This window comes from Pogona vitticeps, chromosome 12 (genome assembly GCF_051106095.1).
Source record: "Pogona vitticeps strain Pit_001003342236 chromosome 12, PviZW2.1, whole genome shotgun sequence".
Taxonomy (NCBI): Eukaryota; Metazoa; Chordata; class Lepidosauria; order Squamata; family Agamidae; genus Pogona; species Pogona vitticeps.
In genome coordinates, this window is record NC_135794.1 from 11,016,441 (window position 1) to 11,040,485 (window position 24,045).

General features: G+C 43.2%; 1 protein-coding gene across 2 annotated transcripts in view; it reads right to left on the reverse strand.

Annotated features, from left to right (window-relative positions):
- Positions 1 to 11,981, reverse strand: part of LOC144584533 (methionyl-tRNA formyltransferase, mitochondrial-like) — a 78,531-nt gene extending 66,550 nt beyond the window's left edge. The window contains exons 1-9 of one of the 2 annotated variants that reach the window (XR_013538843.1): positions 11,783 to 11,981; positions 10,085 to 10,297; positions 7,605 to 7,727; positions 6,596 to 6,698; positions 6,277 to 6,352; positions 5,165 to 5,256; positions 4,053 to 4,134; positions 2,912 to 2,994; positions 2,125 to 2,497 (exon numbers count right to left, since the gene is read on the reverse strand). Coding sequence is in view for 1 of the 2 variants with exons in the window: in XM_078380839.1 (XP_078236965.1) it covers positions 2,288 to 2,497; positions 2,912 to 2,994; positions 4,053 to 4,134; positions 5,165 to 5,256; positions 6,277 to 6,352; positions 6,596 to 6,698; positions 7,605 to 7,727; positions 10,085 to 10,297; positions 11,783 to 11,949 (1,149 nt within the window). In the remaining variant the exon portion in view is untranslated. Of the gene's footprint in view, positions 1 to 493; positions 2,498 to 2,911; positions 2,995 to 4,052; positions 4,135 to 5,164; positions 5,257 to 6,276; positions 6,353 to 6,595; positions 6,699 to 7,604; positions 7,728 to 10,084; positions 10,298 to 11,782 lie in introns of those variants that run through there. The other variant, XM_078380839.1, reaches the window with a different exon arrangement.
- Between the last annotated feature and the right edge of the window lie 12,064 nt (positions 11,982 to 24,045).

A 24,045-nucleotide genomic window follows, 5' to 3' on the forward strand; every position in this document is an offset into this window, starting at 1 on the left:
GGGGAGCCTGAACCCAGACGGTAAAGGGCTTCCGACTGTAGGTCATCACCAGCACTTTGAATTGGGCCTGGGAACAGGCACGTCGCCAGTCCAGCTGTTGTAGCAGGGGAGCTATAAGCCCCTCCTCTGCTTGAGATGGAAGGCAGGCAATCAAGGCTCAGTTTCATGCCCGAGTGCGAGTCAATAAAAATAAATTATTTTTATATCAATAAACATAATTCATTGATAAATCATTATAGCAGAAACAAGTCTCCCTCTAAGATGGCAGGGCATAAAATAAAACAGGAGGAAATTAACTGGTACTGATAAAAGTTCTTGGGACAGTAGTCCTGGGATACAAACCACAGCACAACAGAGGTATGGAAAGTAATGGAAGAACTGGAAAACTTTTCCCTCGTGTGACTAGGGCCTTAGTCTGCTTGGCAATTCAAGAGTGTGACAAATGTTAAGGACTGGCACATCTACAGTATACACCACAGAAAGACATAAGACATAAGACATAAGAAATTTATTTGTCATTGCGCTCACAAGTGGGTGCAATGAAATGAGGTGCTCTTCCCCAAGGTAAAACTGGACAACACTACAAAAAAAAAGTTAAAATATACACAACTTTCACCATCCAAATATAGATACCCCGTTTTCTCTCAGCAATTAAAATTCCACCAAAAACCTATGGCCCCGCATTTAAACTCAATACTGCACTTGGGTAAAAATTGTTCTTGAATCTGCTTGTCCTTGCTTTCAATACCCTGAATCTCCTTCCTGATGGTAATAATTTAAAGAGCTGATGTCCCGGATGAGAGGAGTCTTTCAGTATGTTAGATATCTTCCTCTTACATCTGTTCTTATACAATTCTTCCAAAGAGGGGAGTGAACAGCCAATGATGTTTTGGGCCGTCTTAATCACCCTTTGAATTGCCTTTTTCTCTGCCACTGTGCAGCTCGTGAACCATACACAGAGACAGTAGGATAATATGCTCTCAATCAAACTCCGATAGAAGGTGATTAACAAACTCTCAGTCAATTGTTGCTTTCTAAGAATCCTTAGAAAATACAACCGTTGTTGTGCCTTCCTGATTAACGCAGCGGTGTTTGCACTCCAAGTCAGGTCATTTGTTATGATAGTCCCAAGAAACTTACATTCAACCACCTGTTCCACACAAACTCCATCTATATACAGTGGCTGAATGCTCTTTTTTTCCTATAGTCCACTATGAATTCCTTGGTTTTTTGGATGTTAAATAAAAGATTGGGTTTTTTGCACCAGCGGGATAGCTGTAATACCTCGTCCCGATACGCAGACTCATCATCCCCAGAGATAAGTCCTACTAGTGTAGTATCGTCTGCAAATTTGATAATCCTATTACTGGGATGGTTATTGGTGCAATCCGATGAATAAATGGAGAACAGTAGTGGACTAAGGACACAGCCTTGTGGAGTGCCAGTGCTGAGTATCTTGTCAGTAGAGATGTAGTCATTCAGTTTAACCCTTTGTGGACGATTTGTTAAAAAATCCAAAATCCACAGACAGATAGAATCTGGAAAATCAAGATCTTTAAGTTTGTCTATTAATCTGTGGGGTATAATGGTGTTAAAAGCAGAGCTAAAGTCTGCGAACAGCATTCTTACATAATTCCCTTGTGTTTCCAAGTGGGATAAAGCCATATAAAGCACAGTATTGATCGCATCCTCGGTTGATCTATTTTCTTTATAAGCAAACTGAAGCCCATCAAAGGGATCAGGAAGGCAGGAGATAATATATTTCCGAACTAACTGCTCAAAGCACTTCATTAAGATTGAAGTTAGTGCCACCGGCCTGTAGTCATTCGCACTGTTTGTAGGCAACTTTTTAGGTAGTGGAACGATGACGGAAGCCTTGAGACAGACGGGAACTGCGCATAGTGTCAGGGATCGATTAAAAATTACAGTCCATATCCCGGCTAGCTGAAGCTTTCCATTTCTAGATGATACACCAGCAATTTTATTCAATGAGTATTTATGTTGTCCAATATAGAAAGTTGGACATTGTTCTCTTCCAGCATTTTTCAAAATGGCTGTTACTAAATTCTGCATTGTTCTTTTGGATCACAAAGCTGTACTTTAGAAAAGAACCTCAGAACATGCTCATAACAGAGGATATGGATTCCAGGAAATCCTTCTGGCTGCACTGAAAAATCCGTTCAAGTGTTCAAAAGGAACCCTTCACTTAAGGACGGATTTGAAACAATGCTGAGGGGCTTCCAGCCATGTCATTTGGAATCATCACCGGATTCTTCCGGACAGTAATTCAAGTCAATTGCTGCTGTGCGTTGTGTGGATGCAACACTCTGCTTTTGGAACTGTTTTTTGTTCTGGCCATCTGGAGTGTCTGAAACCTGCACTCTCTGAGAGGCATTTTGGAATTCTGCTGAAACCAGGGATGCAAATACCCATTGTAGAATTCAACAGCTGTCAGCTTCTTCTTAAGGATCACGGTCTTTGCTCCAACCCAGCCTTCCTAGAAAAGGGAAATAGGCAAAGTGAGACTGGGAAAGGCCAGAGCACTTCCTGCAAGTCTACAGGGTCACTGCCCACAGCTAGAGGCTAAGCATGCTGTTCCTCTCGGCTTTCAAGGCTTTGTAATGCCATCTTTCTTTGGCTACAGGAGTCAGCTTGGAGAACATGGGGGGGCAGGGCCTGATGAAACCCCCGAACTTTGTCTGGGAGAAGGAGAAGGCAGAGGTTCCAGAAAGGCATTAGCATCCACCATAGTGTGCATTTTGAAGCCAGGGTAAAGACGACATGAGCAAGCAAGTAGAGCATAAAGCTACATTTGAAACCATTCCTTCAGTTTAACAAATTGGGACTGGACCACTGCCGCAACAGGGAAAGGGGTTTTTTAAAGAATGGAATACCACACTTAGGAACATACCTTGCAGTAGATCACTAATGCTTCTGACTTCTTATCGTAGAACACTGATCCTGGGAGAATCTCATTTTCAGGTCTTAACCTATCTGGACGGAAAACACGTGTTCTACTCATTGCTTTCCCACAACAAGTGATTATTAAGTTATTATAATAATAATATATTGTCATTGTAAGTATATACACAGTATACCCATACAATGAAATTCACAGACACCCAGAGACCAGACACATGCACACACACAAAATTCCCCAAACACTCCCCACCCACTAAAAAATCCCCCACTAAAAATACAAACATCTACACCGCAGGCCAAGTAACACAGTCCAACTAATTATTCACTACTGATGGTCTTTAAGCTCATTATTAATTGCAATTATAGCTCTGGGATAAAAACTATTGAGAAAACGTGTGGTCCGAGTCTTAATTGTTCTATATTTTCTGCCAGACGGCAACAGTTCAAAAAACTTATAAGCAGGATGGGAAGAGTCTCTCAGGAGGCTGTGTGACTTCCTTAGACAGCGGGATGTGAAGATGTCATCCAGGGTTGGTAGCTGGAGCCCGATGATATTCTGGGCAATTTTAATGGTTCTCTGTAGAGCTTTTTTGTCTGCTACAGAGCTACTCCCAAACCATGCCAGAATGCCATAGGTTAGGACACTCTCAATGGTTCAACCTCCTTCTATAACCTCATCAAAGTAACAGATCTTAAACGTGCTTCCCAGTGCTCCTTAAACTCTGGCCTTTGTAAGGCTCAAGTAGAGACTTTTGTAACTCAGCTGGATCAGCTAATAAATCTTAACACACCTCATACTCTCCAAATTTTTTTCTGGGATCAATACATGCACGGTGCTTTTCGCTGACCTTAGATGTCACGATGCACTATAGCACAACTACCACTTTCCTATGTAAGTGGAGTGGCTTAGCTTTGGGTTACTAAAGGCTTTATAGATCCAAAGCAGTACTTTCAGAAGGGGACATACAGCCAAGCTGGATACCGAAACAGTAGTAAAAACACTTGCAGGAAACAAATTATGGGCAACAAAAGAAATATAAGCTCTACTTCATAGAATGCCCTGCAGTGTCATTTAACCTTTATTCCCCAGCGTTTTACAAATGGGAATATTAAATGATTCATTTACGAACCAATAAAATCAGGCAATGTCTCCACTTCTGCAAGATCCAGGAGCTTTACCACACTGCCCATCCACAGTGTTCGCAGGGGCATCTGAAAAGATACAGCACAATAAAATATCTAGGCACAGCATATATTAACACGAGGCATCTTGTGTCTCAGGAAGTGGTGTTGTCCATGAAAGCTTACACTGAAATATAGCAGTTAGTCTTTAAGGTGCCACAAGAGTTTTCTTACTTTTTATTTCTCTTTTGTTTTTTGCCTGACTTATATGGGAGAAATTCAGAGTTACAGTACTTGCTGCTTTACAGGAATTCTAAGGAACTGTCTTACATTGAGCCAGACCACGACTCCACCTGGCCCAGAGTTGCAATGACTGGAAATGGTTCTCTAGGGAGTTCAGACATTCAGTTCCCCAGGCCTACCAAGGACTTAACGTGGGACAACTGCATGCAAAGCATGTACTCTTGACAGACCAAGCCTGCCTCCTCTGGGAAGGTGCCATGCTCAGTTACCAGTAGAGAAAAGAACCAATTCCTCCTTTCCCCTGATGGTGTTTCAGCAGAGGCATGGCATGTGTAAAATCAACAGGATGTCCGCTCAGCCTGGAGGAGGTCTCCAGGCATAGGAGCAGAGCAGTCTTGTTAGTCTAGGGCCGCAAAACCACCAATACTTCACATAGCACTCTACTCAATAACTGGCTTTATCCACCACCAGCTTCTCTGGCCTGCAATTAAATGTATCAGCACCAAGAAAGAGGAGTGTGTCACTGGAATGTTTAATACATGAAGCGAAATCTAAGGCTAACAAAAATAACACATATTTCACCTGCCAAGCTCTACAAAGTTATGTTGGGGAAAAGGCACACAATTTATGTTTGGTTTTTGGTCACTTTCTATTTGAGGGTGGACCAGAAGCTTCAACTATGCTACTATAGTAGTAATTTTTGTTGCTTTTCTTGAATGTTATTATTATTATTATTATTTATTTGATTTATACCCCACCTATCTGAACCGATGGACCACTCTAGGCGGAATGTTACTCTGTGTTCTTTTGAAGGCACAGCAAAGTAAATGTTGGAAGTGAGTAATTTTTGTAAACCGATTTGCAAGACTGTTCTTACCAATGTTCCCAAGGAACAGTGCATCCTTAGTATTTGCTCAGGGGCCTGCTCTTCCCATTGAATGCAGCTCATAGCAGCAGTAACTTTAGGAGCTTTAAGATAAAAGCAAATGCAGGAGTCAACAGACCTCATTTTACACCTTAGCTCTTTAAATATTTGGACATCTCTTCTAAATAAAGCCACCATTCAGATAATTGCATCACTAGTATTAATTTACTACAGTGTACGGTAATGTCATAATCCTTCCTCATCTTAAAAGAATGCCACCATACTCACCTCTTGGGCTCCCAACCCACCAATGGTGGGATTCAGCAGGTTCGCGCTAGTTCTACAGAACCGGTAGCTAATGTATTATTGGTTCTGCAGAAGCGTTTGTTGGCCTGCTGAATCCCACCACTGCCACCCACCCAGAAATCCTGATGCTCTACGGTGATTCATTAGAAGAATCAGCTGCTGCTCCTAACTTTCCTAAATGGGGGGGGGGGGAGAGAAAAGATTCCTGGTGAAAAACTAATTGACTTATTTCAAACACCTTGTAGAAGAACCCTAACTAATAAAATAATAGTAAATTAAGAAGGGAATTGAACCAGTCTATTACACCAGTGATTTCCAGCCTTTCTGACACCAGGGACAGGTTTAGTTGAAGACCATTCTCCCAAGGTCTGGGGGAGGGTATTTGTTATGCAGTAGGTTGCTGGAAAACAGCTTTGAATCAAGCCCATTACATGTATTATACCAGGACAAGATGAGTGGTGAGCAGGAGGTGAAATGCAATTGAAGCTCCACCTCCTGTTAGATCAGCAGCAGCTTAAAATCTAATAGGAGTGCAGACTTCTACATTAGACTCTAATGCCACAGGCCCAGCAGATCTTGCAGCAACAGGAGGGGAGCGAAGCTCCACCTCCTGTTAGATCAGCAGCAGCTCAGAACCTGATAGGAGCACGCTGACAGGAGGCGGAGCTTCGCTCACCGCTCACCTCCTGCTCGCCACTCATCTGTCCCAGTGGCCCAGTCCTTCCAAGGCCACGGACTGGGACTGGCCTGTGGCCCGGGTCTTGGGGACCCTTGTATTAGGCAATACTGACTTCATTCAAGAAATACTCCAAACATACCAGCTGTTGTTCCTTCCTTTGGCTGCTCTCTCTTGTTCCTTAAACTTTCGGCTAAGTGTTCTAGAACAGCAATGAGCTGAGAAAACAAAATCCAAAGCATATATTACAAAAGATAGACTCCAACGAATGTGATCATATTTATTCAAATTTCTAAACCAGGGAAGCATGTTTCTCCATTTTTATTGTTTCATCTGTCTAAAAATTAATGCTTCATCCATCGGATGATGAAGTTCTTCTTGTTTGGTTCACTGATACATAAAACCTTCACTACCATTTCTTGTTGCAAAACCCACTTTGAAGAAGGGCCATGTTAACTTACCATGTCTGCACCCAGTTTGGATAACACTGACTCCAATTCTTTTGCCGTGCAGTTGGGTGGAACTGGAATGGTTTCCTGTTTAATTATGGGACCTACATCAAACCTATGGACATAACACATAGCATTACGTTTTTACTTTTAACTTGGAGTTATGGTTTTTAAACAAAGAGTAAGAGCTCATGAGAGTTTGTAAATCAATGGGAGGACAAGAAGCTGTCAGAAAATTATTGATACACATCCCTGCAAGAAACAAGCCTTCAGTGTTTGATCTTACAAGGTCGCCCTCAGTCAGAGCTGCTTTAAGTGCCACTATTCTATAAAATCTAGATAGTAGATATACTACTCTACTTTGGTTAGAGTGGGTGGCATATCAGTTAAATAAATAAATAAATAATCTATTTAAAAACTGCAGTACAGAGATACCAGCACAAACATGAACTAAGGCAGTTTTGGCTGAACATCTCTACATACTTCTACATCTCTACATAAAACATACTGCTCAATGGTTTTAAGAGGTCACATGAAACCTGCTACAACATTTTTGTAGTGTGAAAGTTTTGCTTTAGGTTCCAGACGACCAATGCCATTCGAACCTCTCCTCTCATTCTCCCACCCCTAGTCTTAATTCAATGCCCACTGTAGGATATACCTCCTAAACAAGTTCTTTTTGACCCTGCTTCCACTTGTCATTTCTGAAAAATGTTTTGCATTCTTGGGGCTCTCCTTATTCTGTCACTTTGGCTCCAAAAACACTGACAAAAACAAACTAAGTTCTTAGTACTTATTATTAAGTAGCCATTGTCTTTTTTAATAAGCTCCAGACAGCACAAAAATATAGAATCAAGCTGCATAATCCTAACCTTTGAATACATAAAAAAGAGAAAAGCATTTGTAATGGCACAATGTAGTTTTAACAGATGGGAAGATCACTCAGCACCCACAAAATTTTCAGAGTTGACAAAAAATAGGTTTTGACATGTTATTCCATTAGATAAAATAGCATTTATACCTCTTTGGCCTAATCTGCATTATTGTCACCCCAGTAACTGTATCTCCATGGAGTACTGTGTGGATGATTGGTGCGGGACCACGCCATCTCGGAAGACAGCTGGGATGGACATTCAATACGCCACTGAATCAGAAATTTAGAAGAAATTTGGAAATCAGAAGAGAATACTAATTCTATAATATGCATAAGCACTTAGTGACCAATTTATTTATTTATTTGATTTGTATACCACCCATCTGGCAGCCAAGGCCACTCTGGGCAGTTGACAACGAATAACAAAAAACAGCAGAGTAACAAAATAGCAAATAGCAGCATTAATATACAATACAAAATTATAATACAATAAACACAATTAAATGTAGAGAAAAATAAAAACATGGAACATGGCAGTATGATAGAAGTTATATTATTGCACACTACTGTATCACAGTATAGTTAGTTCAGGGAAGGCCTGTTTAAATAATGAGGTGTTTAATAGCTTTCTGAATGTGCCCAGCGAAGGGGGAAGGCGGACTGCGGGCAGAAGAGAGTTCCATAGTTGCGAAGGTTCCGTTAAAAAGGCCAGATTTCCGGTGGTTGTTTTCCAGGCCTCTCTCGGGGTCAGGCCTCTCAGCCGCCCTGCCTGCAATGATCGTATAGGATGGACAGACCTAACCGGAAGGAGGCGCTCGGCCAGATATTGAGCTTCCAAACCATTTAGGGCCTTATAGGTTAGTACCGTCCCCTTGAAACTGGTACGGAAGCGAACAGGTAGCCAGTGTAAGGCGGCCAGGGTGGGGGATATATGTTGACATTTTCTAACCCCACTCAGAAGTCTCAACACCGCATTCTGGACCCATTGCAGTCTCTGTAGCAGTTCCAAGGGCAGCCCCACATAGAGGACATTACAATAGTCTAATCTCGAGATTACCAGCACATGGACCAGCATGGTGAGGGACCTGGTGTCAAGGTAAGGACGTAGCTGGGTGATCAGCTTTAGGTGGAAATAAGATGACCGGACCACAGACACTATTTGAGATGTCACTGATAGCGATGGGTCCAAAATCACGCCCAAGCTATGAACCTCATCTTTCATGGAAACAGTGTCCCCCCCCAAAAAAAAAGATAAGGAGGCACCCAGAGAACAGAGGCCCCCACCCACAGGATTTCCATCTTCTCCGGGTTCAGTCTCAGTCTGTTTTCCCTCATCCATCCCGGCACCGCATCCAGACAGCACGCAAGGGACGGGACAGCATCCACTGCAGAAGGATGGAAGTGGAGATAGAGCTGGGTGTCATCTGCGTATTGGTGACACAAAGCTCCAAACTCCTGATGACATCCCCCAGCGGCCTCCTATCGATATTAAAGACCATTGGGGAGATGACTGACCCCTGCGGGACTCCACAACGGAGAGCCAACGGAGCGGACAACATCTCCGCAAGCTGAACTCTCTGAGGACAGTCCTCCAGGAAGGATCTGAGCCAGGCCAAAGCCTGAGCATCAACCCCCAACCCCGAGAGCCTCCCCAGGAGGGTACCTGGGGTATCAAAGGTGGTATCAGTGGTATCAAAGGCCACTGAGAGGTCGAGGAGAACCAGCAAGGACACTTTGCCCCATTGGCCTCCCTCAAGAGGTCATCTTGCAGGGTGACCAATGCTGTCTCCGTGCCACGATGCGGCCTGAACACAGACTGGAATGGATCAAGGGCACCAGTCTCCTCCAGGAGAGCATGAAGCTGGTTGGCCACCACTCTGTCTACCAGCTTGCCAATAAAGGGGATATTGGCAACTGGACGATAGTTGTTAATATCATCAGCCGCCAAGTTGGTTTTTTTTCCAGATAGGACAACCCCTTTTTAAATAGGCATCTTAACATTCAGTAAAGTTGTTGCAAATATATACTGCTCAATTATGGTCCCTTTTCCACTTTATGTACAAATGTATGTTGCCATCAGGGGGGTGCATTTGACTTAAATCACAATTTAAATCATGCTTTATATTTAAAACATTGTGGGGTTTTTTTATTATTTACTGTATTTTTTTATTATTTACTGTATTTTTTTTAAAAAAAATCCACTTTAAAATGTTTTAATTGTGATTTAAATCAATTTGATTTAAAAATAATTCCCCCCCCCCAAGGCTGGCATTCTGACAATTAACCTTATAAACTGTAGACAGTAGAGAAGCAGAGAACTGAAGGATAAGGGAAGTGGAACAAGAAAACAATCTGAATTTTTTTTAAATTGTTACATAAAACTGAAATTGTAAGATAGAAATGATTTAACACAGTAATAAAGATCCCCCATTTTGTTCACCTTGTGAGAGATTAATAATAAGCTGAATACTTCAGGGAATAGTTCTAGCAGGCTCTACTTCAGGCACCAGTAACTTCATCCCACGCAGCATCCCTCCCCAGTGGTCAGTGACCTTCCACTTATATATTAGCCAAATACTCTGAATTATGTAGATCACACTGAGCATGCTCCAAGACCACAGTCTTACTATGGGAACTTCAAGATGAGGTCCTCATGGAGCAGATGGCCAAATGATGCCACCACACCGATGTCAAAGTGCTTGCACGAGGCAACATCTGGCCAGAAGTGGACAGGGAGTTGAGACTGCTCTGCATAGTTCTTGACAGGCAGTCCTTTTGGCAGCTGGGGCTGTACAGTCACCACCTCCAGATGGTCTACAAGAGCATTCGGTCTGGGCTCCCTGCAACAGGACGTTTTAAAAAAAGAGGTCAAATGGAAGATTTGACACTGCTAAGTTACTACCACACCAAGATCTAAACCCCACAAGAAAACTGCTTTATACCAAGTCAGATATCTGCTCATCTAAGCCAGTACTGTCTACTCTAGGGGAGGGAAAACTTAACTCCTGGGGCTAAAACTGGTTGTCTCTCCTTATGTCCTTTCCCTGTAAGATCAATGTTTGGTGATTTCCCAACCTTTGCACAGTGTTCTTCTTCCTCAATTCCAAAAAAGATTGAACCTCTAAGGCTTTGTTAAAGATATAGTAAGTTCAAATGCTGGTTGATCCTTTGACGCCACCCACCATCAAAATAAAAACACCCTGAGATTGCTTTTGAAACAGAATGAGGCTCTCGCACTGAAAAGTCTGCTCAAGCTTGCCTCACATCTCTTAAAGTCTTGGTCACAAAGAAGTCACCAGAGATTACAAGGAGTGAGCCTGTCATTTGTGCACAAAGGATATGCTCTGCTGCTGAACTAGTCTTTTTATTCATACTTCTACTCCCAAACACTCTGGATCCCCATTATTCTGTATCTTGTAAATCATCTATGATGGCTTTCTGCAGACTTATTGCCATATGGTTAAATTACACACTACAAGCCTTTAGTCCTTCAAGAGCCTCCATTACTGGACAAAGTATGTGCACTTGATCGCATACTTTGTCCAGTAATTATTAAGCCCAGAGCGCAAACAAGAGTTCCGACTCCTGTCCTCTGAAGACACCGGCCACAGACACTGGTGAAATGTTAGGAAGAACAACCTTAAGAACACAGCCAAACAACCCGAAAAGCCTAAGAGAACCATCGGATCCTGGCTGTGAAAGCCTTCAAAAATACAATTATTAAGTTCTTTGCACAATTTCTACATTTGCTGTAGATGTGCTTTTCATTTGCTATTTCAGATGGCTTTTAAAACTGTTTTCCGTCATACATACAGAGAGGGAGAGAAGCCGCTTGGAGGTTTTTCTCATGCCAGTGTAGTCATTAGATAGATAAATAAATGAATAGATCCTGAGGGTCTCGGGAAAAGTCCCTGCTGAGGCTGTCAAGTTGGAACCTGTGCAGAGCGACTCTAGAGGGGCTTTCCAGGGAAGGGAGATACCGAAGGAGGGATTTTACCAATGCCACTCTCCCCCCTCCTCCAGTGAGTTTTAACGGCCCTGGAGGGATCTGAAGCCAAGCCTGCTGGGTCCTGGTCCGGCCCACGAAGCCTTGCACCACCCGAGGGAACCTCCAGCCCCTGAGCCCCTCAGTTCCACACAGGGATGGATGGGAACCCGCCTGCTGTCCACGACCCTCGCCCAGCCCACGCGTCTGCTTCCCGGGGCTTTCTCCCCCTGCCTCCCCCCCCCCGCTCAGCCACCCTTCAACCCAACTTCCGCTTGACCTCTGACCCCCACCCCCCACCCCCCGCTTCCCCTTTCTACCCCTGGGCCACAGGACACACCGAGCGGCCTGGAGGGCGCGGAGTGTCTCTAGGGAGAAGTCGTCGGTGCCGAAGAAAAGGACCCTCCAGGGCGGCCCCGCTCGCCTCCTGGGCAGCTCCCCGGCCGCCGCCGTCCCGTGAGCCCGCCCCCAGCCGTCCCGCCCGAGCCTCCACAACCAGCCCCTCATCGCCCCTCCGCCCGCCTCCTCCTCCTCCTCCCTCAGGCGTTCCCGTCGCGCGGCGATGACGTCGAGCGCGCTCGCCCGATTCCGAAGGCACAGTTGCGGGCGGGGAGAGCAGGCGGCGTGGGCGGGGCCTGGAGCCAAATGACGTTATGGCTGAAGCGTCATCTGGAAACCATGGCAACCGTATCCATGGCTGCCGATCGCCCCCCCCCCCCAGTTCTAGGCCTCCTTGCTCCACATTCTCTCCCCACAGCCCTTGCTGTGTTGACACCCGAGTGCCTTGCAGGCAGGAATGCAACCGGGAGAGCTTCCCTGTTTTTAGCTTTCATCCTCTGTTTCAATGATATAAGGCGCCTTGGTTCCTTTTTTAGGAGGAAAGGGCGGTGAAAACATTTTAAATAAATGAAATAAGTAAATATTGTGTGTCTGCCTGTCTTTGCTAGTTTAGTTTGAAGGCACAATGGAGCTCCAATGACTGGAAAAATAGGAGTGACTGCCTGATGCCAGCTCTTGAGCCTCATTTGCCTCCACAGTTTCAGACCTCTGAGCAGGTGCACAATGTCTCTCTGTGTCACAGAAAGATCAAGCTGTGGGTCGGCTGGGACCACGGTGGGCTTTAGAGGACAGTCAGTGGATCTGAAAAACAGTCTCACAGCCTAACACATTCCGAGACTTTAAAATCATGTCACTTTGAACGTAACAGTCTACATTTTCTTTGACTACAAATCCCACTCTCCTTCAGATCATCACACCCTGTTCTGAAGATTGTGAATTTTTTCTCTCTTTTTTCTTGATAACAGATCAAGACTCAGCTCTGTATTTTGGAACAAAATAATACGACGCGTGGCCAAAGCTCCAGTGGGAGATCCCCAGGGTAACACTGGTACATATGAAAATATCTCTGTTATGTTCAGCTGTCAATGAGTGTAATGAAAACGGGGAAGAAGGCTAGCGCCAGGATGCATTAACAGAACCATACCTAGGCTACCTGGTTTGCACTGCTTCTAAAAGAGGTGAATGTCAAGTCTTTGACTGACCACATGATACAAACCCTGCTTGCAATTAGTTCCTGTCTTTTCTGCTCCCAAAGTAGCTTCCCCCCCCCCCCGTCACTGGGAACTTTTCCTTTTTCAAGCTGGCATGTAGACCTCTGTTGTTATTTTATTTTCTTTAAAATATTTTACCATGCTTTTCTCCTTCAAAAGGACCCAAGGTGGCTCACATCATTAAAATATAATATTTAAAACTAAAACCAAAAGGTATACGAATGCTAAAAAGGATCAAACAGCACACACTACAAGGTCAACAAAAGCCACCTCAAAAACACACTGATAACAGAAAGGCACAACCATCCGTTTCAAAATCCCACTTGGGCAGCCAGCAAGGGAGGAAAAGTTTGACTGAAGAGAAAGGCCTTGGCTCGCTTCTAGGAGGACAGCAAAGATGGGGCCTGCCTAGCCTCAAGTGGGAGGGAGTTCCAAAGTCTGGGACAAGCAACAGAGAAGACCTTTTCCTCTGTCTCCATCAGATGCACCTGCAAAGGTGGTAGGCCCAAGAAAAAGGCGCATGACCCCTGCGCCCCATGCAAGTGATGCACCGCATTTGCGCATATCCATGAGCGCCCCTGCACCCCATGCAAGCACTGCACCACTGCTTGTGCATGTGCACAAGTGCCCCCACACCCCATGTGAGCACTGCACTGTACATGCACATGAGCGCCCCTGTGCCACGTGCGAGTGCTGCATCGCCATTTCTGCATGCGCACGAGCACCCCCATGCTTTGCGCAGGCGCATACAGTGGCACGCTGCTCGCACATGCGTGCTCACGCTCTTGAGAGAGAGCGCATGCACTTATTCACACATGCAGATGGGTGCGGGGGTGCCTCGCCTTCCCCAGCAGGTCCGTGGGGTGAAAAAGGTTGGGGACCCCTGCTCTAGCCAGCAGGTCACTAAGACATGTGTCCCCATGGCCGGATGAGACCCTCCAAGCTTTCTGGGCAAGCGTTGCAACCAGCATGAATGGTAGTGGCATCCGCCCAGATAATGAATATTAATGAGATATATCTGCATGGACCAATGAGAGTGTTCTAGAGGTGGAGTCACCAGAGTCTCTGCAGGAGGAAGAGAGGGAGAGAATAGAGTTTTGATGATGCTGGAATCTGGGTGAGGGAGAGTGGTGGTTGAGGAGGAGGAGGAGGAGGAAGGAGGAAGTTTGGTTAAGAGTTAACAACTCTGCTTGTACTGTCATCATCTGTAACAATAAACAATGTCTGCTTGGTTCTGAAAGATAAACAGTGTTGATGTCATCAACCAGTGGCAGCTGAATGACACATAGTGCGAGCCCTTCGCTTGGTGGAACAACCAGGGGCCACGCGGGAACGTGACAACGGTGAACTCCCAAATCAGTCCCGCCACCCATCTATTCCCCCTTTCCCTTCTTTTCAAGTATCCCAGGCAGGGATGATGCTTTTCTGGTGACATCAGGTTTCAATTTAGTTTAAACTAGTTAATGTCCCCAGAGATGAGGTCAGTCCTGCACGCCTTACTTAAGAGCAAGGAAGAGAAGTAACGGATTGGGGGTGTGTGTGATTCTATCGGGGTTCTTTCTCAGTTGTGAATCGTGGCATGCTTTGCAACATGACTGTTCAGACCTTTGATATTTTGTATTCTGGAACGAGGAAGGACCTTTCCATCATATTCTTTTTCTATAAAAAGCTTTTTCAGAAATGTAGTTGTCTCAGGCTTGACTGGGGGGGAGGATCCCCGGACAGGTTCCTGGGCTGAACCTGGGAAGTTCTACCCCACTTGTCTGCAAACAAGACCTGGCGTGTTTCTTTGGGGCACGTACCCCCTCCCTGGCTCCTCTAGAACCGTATCAGGGGGACACTTGCAACGCTTCCCCCACCCTCCAGCACCCACCCCCCACCCTGCCCTGGGACTCTTTTCTGGCCACACGTATCCGCGTTGTGCTCCATTTAGGGGATTTCTGGGACTCATCTGTTGGAGTTCTCCCTGTGCTGCCTGGGCGTCCCCAGGGAGGCAACCTTCTCCTGGGTTCTTGGGTGCACCTCCCCCCCCATATCCCCTTCGCCCTGGAGTCGGAGAGCCCTCGGGGCTGCCAGCCAGGAAAGAATTGGCAGAGGCAGGCCCAGGAAGGAGTAGCAGCCAAGAGGCAGGACCAGAGGAAGAGATGGAGCTGGGCACGGGAAGGCTCCTTGTGTTGCAGGAAGGATGAAGAGTGTGAAAGCTTGAACCAAACCACATCCCCCGTGTGAGCACCGATGGCGGTTTGAGACACAAGACGGGTTGTGAATCAAACCCCAGCCATGCTGAATTGTTCAGCTCTCCAGAGGAGTCACACCCTTAGAGAAGGACTAGAAATGCTTGGCTGGGACCACCGTGGGTTTTATTTAGAGGACCAGGAGCAGACCTCACACCCACATATAAGTCAGGAAAGGGCCGGGCAGCCTCTTCTGCTGAGAGGACATCCTGGAACGATGGAAGCCGACTTGGCCTCCCGGGTCTGGTTCCCTGAGAGGCAAAAGCCGCTTGGGGCTTCCTCACGCGTCCCAGAGGGCTTCCTGGGATGGGATGTTGTGGTAAACAGGGGGCAGTAAACAGGCCAGATCATAATGGTTTTAAGGATGATGAAAGCAGCCTGCAGGCCAGCAGCCTTGCCCCCCTTGGCCAGCTCGGGTCATCAAGACATGTCATAGAGGAAAGACAAGCCCTCTGTCCCCCCCTCAAAATTTTCCCTCAGAGTGAATGCGGTCCTGAGCAAAGAACCATTTTTTTTTGCTTAGTTCACTCAAATTATTGTTATTCTTATCATTCTTATTATTATCATTATTCTGATTATTATTATTATTCTGATTATTATTATTCTGATTACTATTATTCTGATTATTATTATTATCAATATTATTATCATCATTATTATCATCATTATTATTATCAATATCATTATCATTATTATTATTAGTTTAATTATTGATATATCCTATCCATCTGGCAGCCAGGGCCCCTCTGGGGCCAAAGTGGTCCAATATGGAGGGCCACTTAAAAAAAGGTAGGTGGGGGGGCGGAAGGAGGGCGGGAGGGAGGGGGTTCTTTCAGTCTATCCTCCCAGGGCTTGGCTTCCAGGTCCAGCAGGGGGTTGGATTGGATGGTCTCATCAGCCCTTCCAAGCCCACCATCTTAGGACAGATTTGCCAGACTCTGTTCCTTGCGCCTCTTATTTATTTATTTATTTATTTATTTATTTATTTATTTATTTATTTATTTATTTATTTATTTATTTATTTATTTATTTATTTATTTATTTATTTATTTATTTATTTATATGCCGCCCACATTACCCAGAGGTCTCTGGGCGGCTTACAACTCTCTTATTGGTAACCACCGATCCCATGTTCTCCCTTTCAGAGCTTCAGCATCAGGTTAGCATCCAGCTGCAGGGCCTGGAAGATGCTGATGTGGCTGCCCAAGATCTCCTCCGAACAGCTGGAGAGAGCAAGACGAAGCTGCTGGTCCCTCTGTTGACCGAAGAGATGCTGAAAGAGGTAAGAGGCAATTTTTCACAATCAACAGCAATTTGTTTGGAAAGTTGTCTTCGGAGTCTTTGGAGCTGCAGAGGAGGGCATCTCGGCAATGGCTTTTATCAATCTTTCCATCGTTCCAGAGGGCAGGTCTGATAGGAGGGGACAGTCTGAAAGGCAGGATCTAACTTTTTTTTTTTTTAAAAAAATAACTTTTATGACATCACAAACAGACACACAAAACAAACAAAAACATATATATATGTGCGGGGGTGTTTTCCATACAATCATACAGTGGTGCCTCGCATAGCAATCGCTCTGATTAGCGATGAAATCACTTTGCAACACATTTTTTGCAGTTGCAAAAGAGATTGCTTTGTGATGTTCCCTATGGGGGAATTTCACTTTGCGCTGATCGGTTCCCTGCTTCGGGCACCGATCATCGCAAAGCGGTGATTTTTTTAACAGCTGATTGGCAGTATCAAAATGGCCGCTGAGTAAACAAAATGGCCGCCCGCTGTTTTCTGGGATGGATTCCTCGCTCTACAGCCACCAAAAATGGCCGCGCTATGGAGGACCTTCGCTGAACGGTGCGTTTTAAGCCCATAGGAACGCATTAATCGCGTTTTAATGCATTTCTATGGGCTTTTTAATATCGCATAGCGACGTTTTCGTTTTGCAGCGATTTCGCTGGAACGAATTAACGTCGCAATGCGAGGCACCACTGTATCCAATATGTAGTCTGACTACATAAACCATATTTACCTACCAAGATATTTAAACCATATTATATTCTAAAACAGAGAATATAATATGGTTTAAATATCTTAATAGGGCAATATGGTTTATGTAGTCAGACTATATATTGGATATGATTGTATGGAAAACACCTTCCCGCATATATGTTTTTGTTTATTTTGTATGTCTGTTTGTGATGTAATAAAAGTTTTTAATATGTGTGTGTGTATACAGTATATAATATGGTTTAAATATCTTAGTAGGGCAATATGGTTTATGTAGTCAGACTATATATTGGATATGATTGTATGGAAAACACCTTCCCGCATATAGGTTTTTGTTTGTTTTTTATGTCTGTTTGTGATGTAAGAAAAGTTTTTAATATGTGTGTGTGTATATATAATATGGTTTAAATATCTTAGTAGGGCAATATGGTTTATGTAGTCAGACTATATATTGGATATGATTGTATGGAAAGCACCTTCCCGCATATAGGTTTTTGTTTGTTTTTTATGTCTGTTTGTGATGTAATAAAAGTTTTTTAATATGTGTGTGTGTGTGTGTATGTATGTGTGTATGTGTATGTATATTTTGTATCAATGCTTCAACTATTAAGTTTAGTAAACACCTTCCTGATTTATAATAATTAACATACATACATTATCTGAAGTATAATCTTACACCTATATTTATCTTTCACTAAGTATTTTCTATTATTATATTTAACATGAAACATTTCAAGTTTAAGAATTATATATGCTTATCTATTACCTATATAGATGAAAGTCCAGAGTTGCTAACAATATATCTTAATATAGTTATTCAAGAAAAAATAAATTTGTAGATTCTTTTCCTGCATCCTTATCAATCCAGTTATACATCAGAGTGTCAATGCTTTTGCAATCAAGAAAAATCAGTATTTTAAAGTAAAAAGAAGAGGAAACGATATCTATATGTGGTTGTAGTGGGTTTTTCAGGCTCTTTGACCGTGTTTTGAAGGTTGTTGTTCCTGACGTTTCGCCAGACTCTGTGGCTGGCATCTTCAGAGGACTGGAGTAGGAACTCAGTCCATGCTCTGTTGCTGTTTGCTGGATAGTTGAGCATTTATAGCTGTGGGAACAGCTTTTTGTCCTATTCAGGAGATAGGTTGATGATGGTGATCAGCGTGTTTTTGTTGTGGATGTATTGTTATGATAAGAGGGAGAGATTATCTGTCACTGTGATTGATGGGTATCTTTAGCTGGTCTTTTTTTGTGCAATGACCCCTGGCTCTCGTGGCTGGGTAGAGTTGGTTGACCTTTTGCAGGCTGTATTTTCCAGTGCTGGGAGCCAAGCCTTATTAAGTTTTATCGACTTTCCTCTTCTTTGTTGAAGCTCTGCTGGTGCTTATGGATTTCAGTGGCTTCCCTGTGCAGTCTAACATAAAGCTTGCTGGTGTTGTCCAGTAGTCCAGTGTTTTGAAATAGAATTTCATGCCCAGTTTGTTTTAGGGAATGTTCAGCTACTGCTGATTTTTCCGGTTGTTTTAGTTTGCAGTGTCTCTCATGTTGTTTGATTCTGGTGTGAAAGCTGTGTTTTGTGGTTCCAATATACAGTGGTGCCTCGCATTACGTTAATTCGTTCCAGCAAAATCGCTGTAGAACGAAAATGTCGTTAAGCGAAAATAAAAAAGCCATTGAAACACATTAAAACCTGTTTAATGCGTTCCAATTGGCTAAGAACTCACTGTCCAGCGAAGATCCTCCATAGGGGCGGCCATTTTCAGGTGTCTGTGCAGCGAAAAATGGCTCCTAAACACAGCAGGGAGCCATTCTGAGCATCCGACGGCCATTTTGAAAACCCGACGATCAGCTGATCGTTGGGAAGCGGAAATCGGTTCCCAAAACAGGGAACCGATCATCATGCAGCAAAATTCCCACATTAAAATGTTGTTTTGCGATCGCTGTTGTGATCACAAAAACCTCGTCGTAATGTGGATTTGTCGTTAAACGGAACGCCTGTCTTGCGATGCACCACTGTATACCTGTCCACAACTGCAAGGTATCCGGTATATTCCTGCAGTGGTGAGGGGCTTCCTTTTGTCCTTTGCTGACTGTAATATTTGTGGTGGGTCTGAATACTGTTTGTAGGCTGTGTTTTTTCAAAAGTTTCCCCATGCGGTCCATTACCCCTTTGATGTAAGGCAGAAATACTTTATTTGTGGGTGCCTGTTTTTCCTCTTCAGTTTGGTGTTGTTTTCTTGGTTTCATTCTTGGAATAGCCATTCGCCTGTAGGGCCCAGTTCAGATGGTTGAGTTCGGTGCTGAGAAATGGAGCTTCACAGTTCCCATTTGCACGGTCTACCAGAGTTTTGATTATGCCTCTTTTTTGTCGTGGGTGGTGGTTGGAGTGTTTGTGTAGGTACCGGTCTCGGTGTGTGGGTTTTCTGTAGACCTTGTGTCCCAATAGGAGGCCAGTTTTGCGTATGACCACAACATCTAAGAAAGGGAGCTGGCCCTCTGTTTCTTTTTCCATGGTGAATTGTATAATTGGGTGGATGCTGTTAAGACAGTTTTGAAATTCTTCCAGTTTTTCTTCACCATGGTTCCAAATTGCGAAGGTGTCATCCACGTATCGGAACCAGACTGTGGGTGTGAAGGGTGCCGAAGCCAGGGCCTGCTTTTTGAAATGTTCCATGTACGGTCAACCCTCAACTTCTGAACGGCCCTAGATACGGATTTTTCGATTTACGAACAGCTCCGTTGGCAAAAATTGGCATCGACTTGCAAACAGAGCTCGACCTAGGAACAAGGTCAAGGCTCTGTTCGCAAGTCAATGCCTTTTTTTTTTTTTTTGCTAACGGAGCGGTTCGTAAATGGCTCCCTGCAAAAAGGCAGGGAGAAAGGGCTGGAACTTCGAATTTCCTGCCCTTTCTCCCTGCCTTTTTGCCTTCAGAGCTCTCACACAGCTTTCTCCGATGTCGGGGGAAAGCCCTTTGAGAGTTCCGAAGCTACCGATCACGGCGGCAGGTACCACGAGGGAGGTATCCCAGGGCTTGCCCGCCACCATGGGAGACCTCCCTGGGGGTCCCTGCCGCCATGATCTGCGCCTTCAGAGCTCTCAAAGGGCTTCCTCCGATGTTGGGCAGAAAGCCCTTTGAGAGCTCCGAAGGCAAAAATGCATGGAGAAAGGGCTGGAAATTCGAATTTCCAGCCCTTTCTCCCTGCCTTTTTGCAGGGAGCCATTTATGAACAGCCCCGTAGGCCAAAAAAAAAAAAAAAAAAGGCATTGATTTGGAAACAGAGCCTTGACCTTGTTCTCAAAGGGCTTTCCCCCTGAGATCGGAGGAAGCCCTTTGAGACCTCCAAAGCCAAAAAGGCAGGGAGAAAGGCCTGGAAATTCAATTTTCCAGCCCTTTCCCCCTGCTTTTTTGCCTTTTGAAATGCTGGAATGGATTAATTCCATTCCCATGCATTTCAATGGGAAATGGTACTTCGAGTTACGAACTTTTTGATGTACGAATGTCGTTCCAATACGGATTAAGTTTGTAAGTCGAGGTACCACTGTAGGAGTTTGCTATAACTGGGCTGAGGGGGCTCCCCATGGCCACTTCATCTGTCTGTTCATAGAACTTGTTATCCTACTGAAAGTAGGTGGTTGTTAGGCAGTGTTGGAAAAGGGCCTTGATGTCTTCTGGAAAGATCTGCTGGAGGAGTGTCAGTACGTTGCATGGGTGGGGAAATTATTTAGATTTAACTGGGGTGTGGGGTGAGTTGGCTTGTATATTAGACTCTGGCTATGGTGGAATTTCTATGTTGTACTCAGCTGGGGTGTCTGTCTTTTTTTCTTGGGGGTGGGGCTATTGCTTATATTGCTTGTTGTGTTAGAGTTGGCTCGGGTTGGGTGTCCTGTTACTCGAAAATACAGGGTAGGGGTCGTTTGCAATGAGTGTTTAACAAAATGTTTGTTGTTCTCGGTATTTTTGGTGAAATTGATGGTTTTTTAGAAGTTTTATGTCATATGAGCATTTAAAGATTGTAATACATGGGATATCTAGCAGAGTAAACACGTTGATAATATGGACTAGGTGCACTGTAATGGTTGGGCACTTGAAATGTACAGAGAGTTGAAAATAGATAACAAATGCAGTGATGCCTCGCTTAGCAATTGCTCAATTTAACGATGAAATTGCTTAGCGATGACTTTTTCTGAGCCTTTTTGCGCTTCGTTTAACGATGGTCCCTATGGGCGATTTTCGCTTAGTGATGGTTGGGACCATGCTTTGCATAACAATTAAATTTTGGGTCACCTGATTAGCATAACGATGCTTTAAACAGCCTCATGTTTGCTGTTTTTAAAATGTTTTTAAGTTAAAGTTTACTGTTTAAAATGTTTCAAACAATAAAGTGCACTTAATAAACCCTTTGTTAACCAAATTTGACTTTGTTCTGACTCTTTTTTAATTTGTTGTTGTCCCCCCCCCCCATTGAGATGCATTGGACAGGTTTCAATGCATTTCAATTGGGGAACCGCGTTTCACTTAGCGATGTTTCCTATGGCGATTTTCGCTTAAGGATGGCAATTCGTTCCCATTGGAACGGATTATCCGGTTTTCAATGCATTTCTTTTTTTTTTCTCGCTGTTCCCAGAGGGAGTACTTTTTATTTTTTATAAGGGATAACAGAAAGGAAAAGGGAATTGGGATTGATGAGGAAGAGGGGAGACAATAACATACTTTCATCCATTCTGTACCTATTGCCATATCAAGATTTTAAATTATTCTATTTACTCTTTTCTGCCTTCTAGATTCAGTTCTCCTTTCAATATGTACTGTTCACAAGCTGCCTGTTGATTCTGTCCACTTGTTAAATAGATCCCATCTTTCTGTTGCCTTTTGCAAGGGATAGTCCTTCATGACTTCTGATAAAATGTCCATTTCGGCTATTTCCCATATCTTTTCAATAAGATCTTCTTGTTTCGGTACCGTCAATCTTTTCCAGTTTTTAGCATATAAAATTCTAGCTGCCGTAACTATGTATATAACTATATAATTCTTTGACTTATCTATATTTTCAGGTATCATACTCAATAAAAACAGTTCTGGGGTTAATGGCACTTTATAGAGCAATATTTGTTCCAACATTACATGCACTCTTTTCCAATATTGTTTCGCTACTCCACATGACCACCACATATGATAATAGCTTCCCACTTGTGATGCACATTTCCAACACTTATTTGATACATCTGTATACATCTTTGACAATTTTTCTGGGGTCATGTGCCATCTATAAAACATCTTATATATATTCTCTTTAAAGTTCACCGATCTTGTAAGCTTTATATTATTTTGCCATATTTTCAGCCATTGATCAATATCAATGTTATGCCCTATATTTTGTGCCCACTTAATCATACATTCCTTAACCATTTCATCTTGCATCTTAATTTCCAACATATAATTATACATTTTCTTAACAGTTTGTTCTTTTGAACCTAATAAAAGTTTGTCAAAAATCGTTTGCTCTAAGTAGAAGCCTTCTATTTTATCTTTTGTATATCTAGATTCTAGCTGTGCTCTAGGCCACCACTCTATATATATATTCTGTGACTCTAGCTCTTCTTTAGACTTTAGTTCACCATCCTTTTTAAATAGATCTTGATATTTTAAAAAGTTTGTTTTTGTCATAAGACTGGGTTGGATAAAGGCCTCTAACAGTGACACCCATACAATTTTTCTCCACATTCTAGTAAAGCTCTTCTTATCATATGTGTATTAAATTTTTTTTGTTCTTTGTCCTTTTTATACCATAAATAGGCATGCCAGCCTAATTGCAAATCATGTCCCTCCAGGCTAAGTAATCTATCATTTTCTAGAGTTATCCATTCTTTTATCCAATCTAGAATACAAGCTCTATAATACAGAATCCAGTCAGGAAGACCAAAGCCACCCCTCTGCTTAGCATCTTGCATTGCCTTAATTTTAATTCTTGGTTTTTTACCTTGCCATATAAATCTCATGATTATCTTATTAAATTCTTTGAAAAATGACTGTTTTAATATTATAGGGATTGACTGAAATAAGAATAGGATTTTTGGTAAAATAGTCACTTTAATTGCTGCAATTCTTCCCAACAACGATAGTTGTAATTTGTCCCATTTCTCCAAATTGTTCTGTATCTCCTTCATTAGTTTCATGTAGTTATCTTTGAATAATGTACTTGTCTTCTTTGTAATTTGTATTCCTAAATATCGAATTTTCTTCTCCTCATGAAAGTTCGTCTTCTCTATTAGCTCTTGTCTTTCATGTTCTCTCATGTTTTTGGTAAGTAATTTAGTCTTCTTTTGGTTTATTCTCATTCCTGCCATGTCACCAAAAATTCTTAACGTTGTCATCAGGTCCTCTATTGAATCCAATGGTTCTTCCAATATGATAACTAAATCATCCGCAAAGGCCTGGAGTTTGTAGACTTGATCTTTCACTTTTAATCCTTTCAATTCTTTTTTGTTTCTAATTTGTTCGTTTAGTATTTCCAGAGTCAAAATAAACAGGAGTGGGGAGAGTGGGCACCCCTGTCTAGTACCTTTCTGTATTTGGATTTCTTTTGATAGTTCGCCATTAATTTTTACTTTTGCCTTTTGCTCCGTATATATTGCTTTAATTAGTTTCATAAATCTTTCTCCAACCTGCAGTGTTTTCAATGCATTTCAGTGGGAAACCGTGTTTCGCTTAGCGATGTTTTCGCTTAGCAACAAATTTTTAGGAATGAATTAACATCATCATACTCATCAACCACGGGTGGTCTTGGAAGGATAAGAGTGGGCGGAGTTGGACATAATGTGC